The 15,377-nt window shown below is 49.5% G+C and overlaps 1 protein-coding gene across 15 annotated transcripts in view; it reads left to right on the forward strand.

The window, feature by feature from the left end:
- Nucleotides 1-5,938, forward strand: part of ZFHX3 (zinc finger homeobox 3) — a 325,534-nt gene extending 319,596 nt beyond the window's left edge. For 9 of the 15 annotated variants that reach the window (XM_078868814.1, XM_078868816.1, XM_078868813.1 and 6 more), the window contains one exon: nucleotides 564-5,937. In XM_078868814.1, the coding sequence (XP_078724940.1) occupies nucleotides 564-2,149 (1,586 nt within the window). In that variant the 3' untranslated portion in view covers nucleotides 2,150-5,937. Of the gene's footprint in view, nucleotides 1-563 lie in introns of all 15 variants that reach the window. The other 6 variants (XM_078868818.1, XM_078868824.1, XM_078868817.1 and 3 more) reach the window with 1 other exon arrangement.
- Nucleotides 5,939-15,377: the final 9,439 nt, after the last annotated feature.

A 15,377-nucleotide genomic window follows, 5' to 3' on the forward strand; every position in this document is an offset into this window, starting at 1 on the left:
CATGCAATCAATCGGGCCACAAGGCTGTCTCACCACCCAAAATTACGAAGATTTTTCTACCGTTTCATCGTGTGTCAGTGTGCCGCGCGGATACATTCGTTTTTTTTAAATGGGGCTTGTGACACACACGCACTCGCAAGCACGCACTCGCAAGCACGCACTCACACACACACACTTGCACGCACTCACACACACACTCCTACGCACTCACACGCACGCCGGCGGTGGTTTCACTCCACGTCAAATCTCGGACGCGAAGCAGGGGCTGAACCTCAATAGTGCTTAGATGGGTGTGACCACTGCGTGCACACAGCAGGCTGCATAGCAGACAAATGCATCGTTGTACTGTTCTTCTATGCTGCCGAATATCTACCCTCCTGACCTTCAACCCATACTGATCAGAGTGGTGAAGTATGATCAAACAAACCCCCGTGATCCATCGGGTGTGGGAAAGCCCTTATCTAGCAATGGGCTGATGATGCACAAGTGATAGTGGGTCATATGATAACAAATATTAAAATAAAAATGCATCTGTGTGCGCGTGCGTTTGCGCGTGTTCGCAGCCATGGCTACATCCACCGCGAGCCTCATGGGGCTGCCGATGTCCTCCATCCCTTCGCCGGGCCTCTCCCTCTCTGGCGCGGTCAAACCTCAGCAGCCGCGAATGTCCACGCCAACACAGTCCGCCTCGGCGCACCAACCCGAGCAGCACGGCAGCGTGAAGAAGGAGAAGGAGGCGGAGAAAGAGAAGCTGAAGCTGGTGGCGGTGGCGGCGGTGAAAAAGGAGAAAGCAGAAAACGCCTCGGCCACGGCGGCCCAGGAGGCGATGGAAGGCGCCATGGACCACTCCCAGCTGCAGGCCCTGCAGGCCGCGTTGGCCGGCGACCAGGCCACAGCGGCGGCGCTGCTGGCCGGGCAGCTCTTCCCCTGCTTCCTGCCGGGCTTCCCTCCTTACTTCAACACCGCCCCGCACCACCAGATCCCTCCGGCGGCGGCTGCAGCGGCCGCAGCGGCAGCGGCGCTGCAGGGCGGCTACCTGCAGCCTCTGTACGGCATGGAGGCCAGCCTGTTCCCCTACGGGCCCGCCTTCGCCCAGGCCGCCCTGGCCGGCGGTCTGGCGCCAGGCTCGCTGCTGCACCAGCAAGTGCAGCAGTACCAGCAGAGTATGCAGGAGGCTCTGCAACAGCAACAGCAGCAGCAACTACAGCAGCACCAACAACAACAGCAGCAGCACCAACAACAACAGCAGCAGCAGCAACAACAGCAGCAGCAACAACAACAGCAGCAGCAACAGCAGCAGCAACAACAGCAACAACAAAGGATGAGTCACGCGCATTCAGCAAATGGCTCCTCCATGGAGCACCAGCCACGCATTGAGCTTGCTAGCGGACAACCTCCAGCCCAGCAGAAGGCCGAAGATGCTGCCTTTAAAGCGGAAGAAAAGAGCAGAGCGTCGAGCAAGACTCCCGTTTTGAGCCAATCCGAACAGTACACCGCAGATTTTTGCGAAATGAAGTACAGCCTGGTTTGCCGGAAGTGTCAGACGGTGTTCAGCGATGAAGCGTCGGCCCTGAGCCACCAGAAGTCGTTCTGTTACTTTGGGCAGGCCTCGGTGGACGGCCAGGAGACCCTGCTCCGCGTCCCTTCAGGTCAGTACCACTGCTCGGCCTGCGAGGTGGCCCTGCTGGGGGAGGACGGACTGCGCCGCCACCTCCTGTCGGCCTCGCACCGACAGCGAGCTGCCAAACGAGCCTCGACTGACGCCAAAGAGCAACAGCAGCAGCAGCACGCTAGACTATTACCTCACTCCTTCCCCACCCTTGACACCGCGTCTACCTCGCAGCCTCCAACCGACAATGACGACAACAACAACAACAGCAGCAGCAACGCAGCCACCGCAAGCACCATGGCCGCCTCCCTGGAAGCCATCCTCTCCACCGCAAGGCCCTGGTCCTCCGCCCCGGTCAACCCGCCGTCCCTCCCCCACTTCTTGCCGGCCGTTACCTCAAGCTCTCTCGGCTCCTCCGGGGCCCAAGCCCCCGGCGCCACACTGGGCGGCTGCTCGGACGACTCTGAGGGAGAGCCGTGTAGCCCGCAAGGAAGCGCCATGGCGGCCGGTGGCTCGGAGCGAGAGAGCCTCTGTCCGTGAGGCCTTCCCCCCCCCCCCCCGAAACCACCCCACACCTCCCCCCTCTCCTCCGCAGCTTTTGCTGGGCGTGAGCCCCCTCAAAGGCCGAGGCGGGCCCACTCGGAGGCGCTGCACCCTCAGACAGCATGGTTTAGGGCATGCGCACTTCGGGCTCTGAGCGGAAAGAGAGACTGCTATCGAGAGAATTGCACACTGCGCATGGATCCTAGAAATGATGTATCCCCCGAATGGCTAGCTAGTATTAAAACTCATAAGTGTGTAGATACAAATTGCTTACACTCGGTGGGCCTTTTGACAAACTGTCGTGTCCTTGCCAGTTGGGCTCAGCTCGGATTGAAACAAAACTAATATTTATGGCTGCTGATGCAAACCTTTAAATTTTCTAAGGGGGTAAAAAAAAAAGTCGATTGGCCCTCCTTCCCTGACTCTTTTTATCTAAACGGTCCTGGCGATAAACACGGCAGCCCCACGCGGTGCGCGAAATGCCGGCCGCGGTGTCGGCCCCGTCGGCCCTCAGCGAGAGAAAGAGAGAGGCCGGTCGGCCCTGTCGCCCCTGTCGACCCTCGCCGTGAGAGAGAGAGAGGCCTCTCGGCCCGGGACGTTTCAAGGCAAAAGCATTTACAGCGCAGGGCCCGACAGCTGCACCGTGCGTTTGTTACACATAGGTAGGCGAGAGACTAAAACAAACTGAACTTCTTAAGCAATTAAGATTCCAAAGTTTATAACAAAACCAAAAAATAAGGAAATTGGGGTCATTCTCCCGTATGTATAAACCTGCTCCTGGTATACGGTGTTCTATGAAAATAACTTAAAGGTACAACAATGTATTTTTTGGTCTGTTTAAAGGCGCGTAGAAGCACTTACCTCAACCCTACCCGATAGTATCTGGAACGTACAGTACTTTGTTTTTTTATTTTAAATGGGAGTCTTGTCTGAGTTAAGTGCCAGTGCATTCCTTACGAGATGATGTTTTTTTTCCTGAAAAGAATTTATTGAGTTGTTACTTTGCTACCTACCACAAACATTCACAGTTCCGTACTTTTGAGTCTCAGGTCAATACAGATAGAACGACAAAGGTTTTCTTTTGGGTGTCTTTTGTTTTGACCGCATAAAAGTGCAAAGGCTGTTACAGTCCGTGTCATTTTACCTTGGGGTCGTACAACGTTACCGTCTAATGCCACAATGGTTGGGTCTTCGCGGCCAAACTTTGGACAAAGTTTTCAGCCGTGAGAACCTGGCCACTCTACGATGCATTAACGTAGACATCGAAGACAGTCGCCATCGGTTTTTATTTACACAATCCATGTTGATGGGATTTAAACCATGACCACAGATGCCACTAAGCTCCACGTTTCTCTGATGAATAAAAAAATATATATTTTTAGGCCTAAGTAGCTCTCTCTATATACATAGAAAAAATATGGAAACGAAAACATGCATCAGCCATGGCCTAAATCTACTGCTCTTAGCCTTCCTCTGTAGCTTTAACTTCTCACGCATTGGCGTTGTTTTGTAGAATCTGTAGAAATTGTGTAAAAAGGAGGCGGTGCGCCCCTCCGCTTTAAGAAGACGAGTCGCCCCTTTGCTTGTGTTTGCGATTTGATGTGCACTTGCCACCATGATACCTCGCAGCAATCCGCCACTTGCGCTCGCCGTCGTGCCCCTCGCTCCCTCACCCCGCGCCCCAAACCTAGCGAGGCAGCCTCTTGTGCAGTCAACACAACGGTGTCAGAAGTTATTTCTATTTTATTTTTTTCCTCCCTTTTTTTGGGGTCGTTCCCTTCCTCTTTCTCCCTCTTCACAATAATCCAAAGACGACAATTGTAACTGTTGGTGCATAATCGAGCGAGGTATTGTATACTTGAAAAAAAAACTGTGTTGAAAAAAAACTATTAAAAAAAACAACCAACCAACAACAGCAACAGCAGTAGCAACATTTTTGGCGAGCATTTCGATAACATCGATTGAGCTTAAATAACGTTTTAAACAAAAAGAGAGAGAGACGTTTTTGTTTGTTTTCTCTTCGCAAGGACGCCGTTGTTGTTGTTGTTGTTGTGATGCGGACTTTAACACGGCTGCGGATGTCAACATCTGGGCACTTGTGTTGTTACTGTAGAGATTTTGTTTTTTAATTGGTAAACATATAAGCTTTATGTGGCCTCGCATCGTTTAGGCAAGCGTCATGCCATAGTCACCCGAGTGGTTTCTTTATTTTGCTACCACGAGCCTGGCGAGAGAGAGGGCCTGGGCGCAAAGCCAGAGCAGCTTTTGTTTTCTAGGTGCAGTTCTTATCGGCTGTTACATTGGAACTCGCAAGACTGTGAACACTGCTTACATCCCACGTGATAGTAATGTATTGAGAAGGATTTTGTGTAAAAAATAAATAATATGAAGGCCCATTACTGATTCATTCCAAAGTATTTAATAGCATCTACGGGAAAAAAGTATGTTTTTAGTTTGAGACATGACATATATCCAAACAGTTGTATATATATTATCAGCATCGTTGCCTATTACGCAACTTTACGTTACGTATCTGCCATCTCTTAGTTTTGTTGTTGTTTTTGTTGTTGCTGAACATAATGAACCCCTTTATACGTTACAGATCAATCGCTGGCATGTTCCTTAATGTGTTACATTTTGCTGATTATCGTAAGTTAAATGTGTCTTAATGCAAGACTTGTACAGATGTGTATTTTGTTTTGCCGCTCTTATTCCCTGCCGCCTCCGTCATCTCTCCGTTTTGTATATGTTTTCGGTGAAAGGCTGTATCATTTTTTTGTCACGCGATCAGTGTCGATATGTTTTGCTGTTTTCGCGCGTCGTCGATTCGGTGACCTGGGGAGAAGGGGGCACAGCAGCAGCAGGAGGAGGTGTGGAGGATGGCGCGAGGAGCTTGTATAGTTGCATTTAGTTCTTGACGATGACAAAAAAAGAAACGTGGAGAGGACCTGGCCTCCTGTCAACGGTGCAATGTGTCCAGTCTCTACTCATGCAGGGTGTGGAACTGCTAGAAAACCTCACGACGCTGTCCAAAGACTTTCTTCTGATAACGAACTCTTAACCCTCAAAACCCTCAGAGTGCAAACCCCCCCCCCCCGCTCCGACACCCAAGCGGATCCAAAGCATGGGGAGGAGATGGACGAGGCTGTGTGTATTCGAATGGGCGTGCAACTGTCTGCATTGTGAAAGCACTGAATGAAAAAAAAATAAAGAAAAGCTTTAAAAACTTCAATACACTTTCAAAAGGTGGCCAAACATTTCCAAAGGATTTTACTTCTTCTTCTCCTTCTAATTCTTCTTCGTATTCTTCTTTGCCACATTAAATAAACTGTGATTAACTGTGGCAACGAAGTAAGAGAGGGAGGAGCATTAACTCAAGTCGTCGTGTTTGTTCTCGTGTCTTGATCGTTGTGAGAGGCGATCGCTCGCTTGCGCAGCGCGCGCATCCCCAGGGGTGCGCGCCTATGGCGCGAGTCTCGACCGTGTACAATTTGCTGTAGGTTATACAATTCTCATAGCTGTTGACTGTAAGCTGCACACTAAACCAAAAAAGTACATGTTCTTGTTTTCTATGATAGTCTTTCGGTTTTTCTTTTGGTTAATGTAACCTCTGAACGTCTTGACTAAGCTGTGCCGTAACACAGTAAAACTAATGAAGTAAAAAAAAGTCTTTTTAATTATGTTGCAAAACTTGTCATAGATATGTTTATTGTAGATGTACTGGTATTTGACCCTATAGTATGGATCTGCTCGTTGTGATACATTAAAAATTGATATGACCAAAATAAAGCTCATGTCTGTGTTTCATGATAATGTTGTTCATTATTGTTGTTATTTATTGGAATATAATTACATCTGGTTTCGTAGGTTAACGGGGGAGGGAGCGGTGGCACCGTTATTAGCACGCTGCACTATTGACCTGGTGACCTGAGTTCTCGCTCGGGCAATGGCGAACTTTAGTGGCACGGGATACACCGCGTCGTGAATTCTATTCAAACAAGCCGCCATTGCTGACACAGCGAGGGGAGGCCTTCATCCAGCAGTAGATATAAAAAAGGGCTGAAATTATAATTAATATTAATGGATGAAATTCACGATGATTGTTGTCCATGGTGATCTGTGTGCAACATTTGGGGAGCAGTAGTGTTCGTGGTTAGCATTATGCAGTACGAACCCGGCAACCCGAGTTCAATTCCCACTCATGACCAATAACTGGCGAATATTCTAACCGGTCGTGAACCTACCCTAGGTCGACTCAGCCTTAAACAAGTAACTGGTGCGGTGTGCATATATCGGCATTGGATAGGCAGGCGGTACGGACGTGGTGCCGGCCACATCGTGTGCCGTGCCTGCCTTAATAGCTGCTCGCCAACGGCACTTGCCCGTGCAGGCCGCTGAAGGCTATAAGGGGGATCTTTGTGTTCGAGTGAGTGAAGTGCGAGTCGGGATGCTCTGAGAGGAGGAGGAGGAGCAGCATGGAATGAAAGTGAACGCTTTCTTGAAAACGGCACAAGGGCGCATCCCTCACCTCCCATGACCCCCAAATTCCCAGGGCCTCTGTTTGGGTAACATGTTTGTGTCTCGGCGCAGGCAATTCCTCTGCACAACGGCTTCATTAGGCAAAGCGTTTACATTTTTCTTTCATAAGCATCCTTGGTGGCGGCGATCGTTTGAAAGATGTATTTGTTGAGGTCGAAAAACCTGCGCATAATGAGGTTCTTTAGAATGCCGCTGTTTTTGGATTGAACGGGGCACAATGATTTTTTTAATAGGACGGTTCCACAATATACGTGACTGGCCACACACAGCAACATTAAATTAACAGACTTGGCTGTCGATTGAGTCTGAAAACTGAGTTTGTTTCAGGACCTGGGTTTCCCTGATTAAACAAATGCTGCAGTAAAACATTGGTCCGCGAAGGACCACAGATTTATGAACTAAAATATTTATTTCCAAAACTGTCTTCATGGAATAATAGTGGACCTATGAATACGCGTGCATTGCTAGTCTTGTGCACGCACCGTCAGAAGTCGTTATGAACAAGCGCTCGGTGTGCGTGGACATCGAAACGTGCATAAGGTCACGTTTTTAGATGTGGAAATGAGACCGTTCAGAAAACAACAGTCGAGACTTTATCAACATTCTCCCCGCAGTTTTCCGTCTCTGATGGCTCTCGTGTCGATACGATGTTGGGTGTATCATCAGAAATCATTACGCGGGCTGCGCCGGGTATAGAACATACTCATTCGAAATGCCGCATATATTCTCCTTGCCGCCTTTTTTATACATAACATTATACATAACATTTCCATTTTACGGAAAACACAATTTGTCGCAGTGGTGGCCGCGGCCATTGCATCTCGCAAAAACTCGCCCAAAAATCCGGCGAAACGTCGTCTGAGCGCCCGGCGGGTATTTTAAAAAAAAATACGTACATTTGCTTCAAGCAAAAATGCTGACGCGAGATAAGCTTAGCCTTGATCACAGCGGGTTATTGCTGAAATTTCTAGACTGTAGGAGCGTCAGTATCTCTCCCACAGGCCACGATATATCAGACACATCAAAGGGAACGGCAGAGCGCCGCGCCGCACCACCACCAACTCCGCTTTCGTTCCCCTCCCCACCCCACCCGTTTCTGAGCTCCGCGGGCCTCGAATAAATTCCAGGTGCTGGGATGAGAAATGGGACTGCGATCCGTGTCACATCCCCGCAGAATGACGACACCTGGGGAAAGGGGATCACGCCGCGAGTAAATTTTAATGCCGACAGATTTCAATATCGGAGAGCGCGGCCCAGGAAATGAATTCCGCCTTTCAGAAAGCGGGGATGAATTAGTCCCCGCGCTAAGAGATGAGTTAGATGTCTAGAAAAAAGAGAATTGCTCTTCTTTTTTTTTATAAAGCTTTTGTCTTTTTACATTTTATTATTTCGCTCGCTCGCACAGTGAGAAGAGAGAGACACGAGAGAGATAGGCGGCTGCGTCTTTCCCAAATCTCTTTGCCTGTCCCTATCATTAATTATGCACACAGCGCTGGTGGGCCATCATTTTCGGCCTTGTTCAATCCCGCTGCTGGATGAATGCTTCCTCAATCCGCGATCATCCCTCACAATCCTAAGATGTCAAAATCCAAATAGTATCTTCATCGTCATTATCGGTAGCCATGATCAATCCACTGCTGAAAACACCCCATCTCTCGCGACCTTACCATTTAACAATCCACCGAGCACCTGTACACGACCAGGATTTCGTCGCTCCATCTCCACGGCACGGAGCCTCTGATGACACTTCTCGATTCCTTGGCTTGCCACTCCCGTCATTTTTCTTGACCACGGTGTGCACGATGGGTTAGCGCACTGGTCAGCGCATTTCCCTATGAACCCGGCGACCTGAGTTGCACTCCCGCCCATAATTTCTAATCGATGTTGAATATATCGGCGGCCGGTGTTTAGAGCACGTGGCCTCATGCACGGCGCGCGCGACAGCTCTTTGATACCGCGCAGCATAAAGCTTAAGTGTCGACTTATCTCCGGATTTAATTACGTTTGGTGCATTAACCGGCTGACACCGGCGTCGCGTTACATCTGCCCGGCGTCATCTCACCTTCGCAAGCTCCAGGGCACTCATCTCTGCTTGTGATTATCATCACCACCACCATTATTATTATTGCTACTGCTCTGCAGTTGTTTGATTGCCCCTGCACCTGCCTGGCGCCTTTGGCGTTGGGACAAATATATTGCGCAGATAATTACGGCAGAGCCCCACGTGGTTGATGACCGGGTAAATGTTCTTCAAATTGGAGCGAATGGTTGACAGTTGGCGCGCGCCGTGCCCTTCCGTCGCAGGTAAAACACTGGGAGGGGGGCTTGGATTCGACAAATGAACCTTATAGCGGGACCCCGGGGTCCCGAATAAACGGAATTCAAAATCGTAATTAATTTATTTTTGGCAACTCTGCCCTACCGCGAAACATTAACGCAGCGACCCAACTGGCGCGGATCATTCTGTTGTCATGTCGTGTCCGAGGACGAATGCGCAGAAGAGCTGAACAAGCGAATGCACTCCATGCTCGGTTATGGGCAAGATCATAAGTCTTATCCAAAGCTGCTCAAACTGCCTACCCGATTTAAGTCCTTTATTTGTCATAGCGGTATGTGTAATACAGTGAAACTGCTCTCTTATCTTCATTATTATGTGTAACCTACCAAAGTCTGCGGCCAGGATCAATCGATGACAATCCTATTATCTGCAGATATTTACCAGATGAGATGCGTTGCACCGTTAATTCCTCCTGTTTTATCATACTTCTCTTGTCCGTTTGCATCTGTGCAGATAGGTTTTTTTGCCGTTAAACCATAGTCCCCACATATCGCTCGTATCAATGCGGATAAGAGGAGCGGCGACCCACTACTCTGCAGAAGTAACACTGGTATAAACGCTTGATACAACATGAACAGCGCATTAAAAACACGTACTATTGTATGTACTGTTTACAAAGTGTGTTCACACATTCACACCGCGAAACACGATGATTGCGAAGGGGTGTAAATCATTTTTTCGATAGTGTATTTAAATAGAGGTACTGCAGGTAAGTAGTTTTCAGTATTAAAGGCATAGTTTAACAAGACAACACTTGCCACCATCCTTCAAACCCATTGGTGAAAAAGAGCAAAGTTTTTGTTTACATTATAATATAATCTTGACTTAAATATCACGACGTTTCGATCGCAAGACAAGCAATCGTCATCAGGTGAATATTATAGCGGGAGAACTGCTGAGGATTTCTATTCGCAGCAGCTCTCCCGCTTCTATTATTTGTTCTATCTATGTGGCTTTACCGAAAGACCCAAAGAATATTATAACATGATGTTTATGTGATAGCCGGGGGCTTGCGGGACCCCGGAGTCTCGCCATAAGGTTCAATTGTTGCTGTATTTAAACATAGTGGTGGATACACATTATTGGGTCTTTCGGTAAAGTCACATAGATAGGTTAAAAGAAAATAACAAAAAACTACGACGTTTCGATCGCAACACAAGCGTTCGTCATCAGGAATATAAAAAAGAGGGGGACAGCTGCTGAGGCAGCTGAAGAGGCAGACTGTCCCCCTCTTTTATCTTCTTGATGACGAACACTTGTGTTGCGATCGAAACGTCGTAGTTTTTATTCATTTATTTTCTATTTTATTTGAACCTATCTACGTGACTTTACCGAAAGACCCAAAGAATATGAATTCCTGCAGTCACGAAACCTTTAAGTGAAGATTGTGGTGGATGGTAGCGCCTCTAGTGGCTGCAGAGGTGACGTGACTTGATGACGCGACCCGATGGTGGCAGCCCGCGACACACTTTCTCTTAACACCTTCACAGGACAGTCCGAGGAAAACATGGACGCAATATTCATGATACAGTGCACTCGATGATTCGAAGCGTGCATGGTTGGTTTAATATCGATGTTCATCGATCGCGAGGTGGTGAGCGCGCTGCGCTGCCAACACGGCGACCCGAGACCGATTTCCGCTCGCGAACGACAACAGTGGCATACATTTTCATCGGCCCTGTGCCTCCCACCCCTGAGGTCGACTCAGCCTGAAATTAGTACAGTATCTGGTGCGGGGTGTAAACGTCAGCGTTGGGGAGACAAAGGCGGCCGGGCGTGGTGTTGGTCACCCACTCCCGTTTGTGTCACACTAGCCTCAACAGGTGCTTGCTTTACAGCACTTGCCCCAAGGCTACGTGTGTGTGTATATACTGTATGCGTGATAATTTTCTCAGATATAAAAAAAAACATTGACCAGGTTCGAATAAACGCTGTTCTATTACAGCAACGGGTGGGAGCGGTGGCACAGCGGTTAGCGCATCGCATGCGATGAACCCGGCGACCTGGAGTCTATTTCCGGCCGCGGTGAACATCGGCGAGGCGTGGATATCTGAGCAGATCTCTCCCCTTTCATCAATCTGCACTGGCCAGCGTGCTCAAGTGTGGCCAAACAGCCATTGTAACAGACACGTCCAACAGTGGATTACAAGAGGAAACAAAGTCATAAGTAGACTAACGTTTCGTGCAACGGCCCCTGTAAGCAGGGAGAGGGCGTTACTGACTTTGAGTGTGGGCAAGATTGAATTTGTTACAACTGCGTGGCTCTTGAAAACAAAAATCCCGGAACACTTTGATTCGACAACGACAGGTTTGAATTGGCACGAGAATAGTTTTCCATGAGCAGACAATAAGTCGAGCTTCAGAGCCCCCGCCAAGAGTTATTAATGTCATGCATTGTCGTCGTTTCTTGGATGTCGCGTGCGATCGTGCGAGCCAGCACGGACCGGCATCCCCGTGCATGTCCGTACCACTTAGCACGCATGTGGATGCGTTATTCTCTGGGTATTCACGTGCCATATCCGCGCCTACGCCTATAACTTTCACGCAAGGTGTACTCTACATGTAATAACCATATATGACAACCGAAAAATACCATTCTTCAATCACACTGCGGCGTTAAAAGGGCGGCGCGGTGGCCAGATGTTAACTACTTCGCCTGGTATGCAGGAGGTCGTGGGTTCGACCCCGATCCCAACCCTGACACCTGTATATAACAAGCCACTCCGTTGAGCTATCATTTGTGATAGGCAGGTCGCTTCTGGAAAAGAGCTACATAGGTCAGTGGGCCTTACCTGGCAAACATTTTTTCGTGTTTTCGGCAATGGTTCTTCTTTGTAGCTGCATATCTTTAAGGCCACGTTGTTGGTAGCGAATGTGTTCTATTGTTTGTTGTTAGTCGTTATTGTGCACCACTGCCAATGCAGCAGCATCACCAAATAACTTGTCATATTATAACAGTATATCATATACACTACAGGGGAGCGGTAGCGTAGTGGTCAATGCACTGTGCCATGTGGGTACGTGAGTTCGATTCCCAGCCACAGCTGGTGTCTGATATCTGTACGATCATGGCACGCACACTAATACCCGCCATTCGCCAATAAGTGACGGTGAGGTCACCACGGCGCACGTGCCAGGCTAGGTGCACTTTGAGGCGACGTGAAATGTTTAAGGCTCGCTGACAGATCACGGGACAGACCCAGGTGCCATGGGTTGACTGACTGAGATGACTGGCAGATGTATTCTGCCAACTTGCTGCATTTTATCCGCACGGCACTCCAGTCGTTGTTGTGAGCGTCGATGCTCTGCCTTCCGTTGTTGTTGGAGGGCGACTGCCTCCAACTGCCCAGCAGCGTTCTTCACGAGCCTCCTCCATAGAGGTCGATCTTGACACCGTTGGTCCCAGTCTTCGGCAAGTCCACTCAGCTCCACATCCTCCTGTACCACATCACCCCATCTCTTCTCCAGCCAATTTCGTGCCCGTTTAGCCCCCTCTACCCGGCCAAACAGAAGCTGCTTGGGCATGCAGTGGCTAGGCATGCGGGTTACATGACCCAGCCACTAATGGGAATGTGTCCAGATCGTTCAAAGATTTGTGAGTTTCTCACGCAATCCAGCCTGGTTACACCCAGGATAGATCGTAGGCAGGCTAGCCTGAATGTTCTCACCTGCGCAGATGTTACATTCGAGGGGTCCACGTTTCACAAGCGTAGAGAAGGGAGGGCATGATGACTGTGGCTGAGAAGACCCGAAGCTTCGTGTGGAGCGACAGACCAGGTAGCTTTCACACAGCGTTACGCAGCCGATGAAAATATAATGCGGCCCGCCTGATTCGGAGTGAGACCTCTGCTGTCAAACCGGAGCTGGTGATAAGCATTCTGCCCAGGTATGGAAAACTCTCCACTCTCTCCACAACTGCTCCATTACCAATGGGGAGTTGAGGAGGTGGAGTGTATGATGGCACAAAATACGCAGCCAGGTGCTTAGTTTTGATGGGGCTGATGGTAATGACCCCAACTCTTCGTGGCACACTTCAGGTTGAGCAGCAGCGCCTCAAACTCCTCCTCTGTATGAGCAGCAATCACCAGAACATCATCATACATAATATGGTTGACCAATAGGAAGCCATCCCTCGACCGCACCCGGGCATCAAAGAGGCTTCCATTGTATCTGTACTGATTAGCTTGGTGAAGTATGGTCAAACAACCCCCATGACTTACGTGTCGCTTGACCCCATCAGACACCCTTGCAAACGAGATGTGCCTTCCCAACGGACTATCCAGCAAATATATCTCATGGATATTATTGTAAATGACCGATAATACTCATGGATAGATGCCCTCATCCAGCAAAGGATTGCCAAAGGGCTGTATTTGGTACTGATTTTAAGTATTATAATACTGCGTGCATGCGTATAGTGAACGTGTACCTGTACCCGTGTGTATTCTATATCTACACGCGCATGTAGCCCTGGAGCGAGCGGCTGGAAACTGGAATGTCGCGAGGCCAAATCCTGGTTATGGTCGACTCATCCCACCGTCATCTCTCAGGGGTCGATAAAATTAGCAAACACTTTGCGGAAAAGCGCAAACAGCGGTTGTTCTTTGCAGAGACCGGGCCCACCGCCATCGAAATGGAGAATGTCCTACGACTGGCCCAGGGTTGTCGAGAGGCGGAGAGTGAGCGCCGCCTCGATGCTCATTTGAGCAGCAGGAAATCACTCCTCCTTTGTAGTCTGTGTGGATGCCGCGTGCCACATGTAATTACATGGTTATAGGCACTGCACAATGTATCCCGAGTTAAACGGTTGTGTCTGCCTTCGCAGATGTAGACTAGAGAGCACACTATAGAACTCGCGTGTAACGTCTACGTCTCTTAAACTGTCGAAATGTATTTCGGAGAAAATACCGACATTTCTGGAAATTGTGTAATTTTATTTTTCAGAGCCTATATCTGCACACACGCTCGTGTGTATGTGTGCATATGACGTTCCCGTCGTGGTGCTGACAGTCAATATGCGTTGCACGTATATATTTAAATTATATATTCAACACAAAGGAATGGGACACGTCAGAGAGGACGCGTACAGGGGAGATGGAGCGATATAACTCAGTTACGTGTACAGCTGCTCTAGGTAAATTATTACATCGCAGGATCGCGAGAGATGGTGGTGGCTTCGGGGAGGCCTTCATCCAGCAGTGGATTGACCATGGCTGGCCGATGATGCGGGCGGATTATCAATTACATCGCAGGATCGATTGCCAGTGATGATGGCATGGCGAGATATTCATCCAGCAGTGGATTTGCCACGGAAGATGATGGATGGAATATATGACGAATGCGCAACACAAAGGAAACATTTACATCGCTGTCATAAATAATTTAGGAGTCACGCGTGGTGGGTGACTGGGCCGGCATTTGAGCGAGGCAATCGGAACACACCGGAATTTCAATGCGATGCCCTTTAGCCGCATACTAATTATTTCTATCATCTTGATTCGGTACACATTTAAAAGATGCCCCGGGACTCTAGACGCATCGCCCCATATCAAATTTCCAATCAAGCGCCGGAACAAATTTCTATTCATTTGTAAAAAAAAAATAAGGCAGACGGCCCCAGGAGCCGCCGCCAAGACGGCAGTGGCCATTGATTTGTGTCGGCCCGGCCGCGCGTGTTTTTCAATGGGAGCTGATTAAGTGAAACGTGCGCTCCTATCGGCCGTGCCATCCGCCGCTCGTGCCTCGCCCGGTAATCACATCGCAGCCCGCGCGCCCGGCGCGGCCCCCGCGGGCGCGCCGGCTTATCAGGCGCGGCCACGCCGGCCCGGGTGGCCTCACAAACCCAACCCTGTTGAACCAACCCGGCCCAGCACGGATATCCCAGTCAACCCACTCAACCCGGACCAGCACGGCGTTCCCAATCAACCCAGCCTGGTAAAGCTATCCCAGTCAACCCACTCAACCTAGCCTGGCACTGATCTCACCCAATCAACTCACCCTACCCAATCACCCCAACCCACCAAACCCATATAACCCTACCAAACCACCTCTACCTTACTCAGTCTACTGAATCAACTCAACTCACCCAACTCTATCCAAACCAACTAATCCACTCTTACCCAACTCCACTCAACCCAAACGTAACCCAACTAACCCAATCAAGTGCGTGAGTGTGTGCAGCCGTGCACAGCGTCGCGCCACCATTCCCACAGAGTCAATCCCAGGGCTTCATTTCAACCGGAGCTGCCCAGGTCTTGAGCTCAACAGCGCATAAAACACAGCCCGTCTGTTGCCCAACACCTCGCCTCGCAGCATGCCCGGGGGTCAGCCATTCAATCGCTATGCAGG

The sequence above is a fragment of the Lampetra fluviatilis genome, chromosome 26, assembly GCF_964198595.1.
Source record: "Lampetra fluviatilis chromosome 26, kcLamFluv1.1, whole genome shotgun sequence".
Lineage (NCBI taxonomy): Eukaryota > Metazoa > Chordata > Hyperoartia > Petromyzontiformes > Petromyzontidae > Lampetra > Lampetra fluviatilis.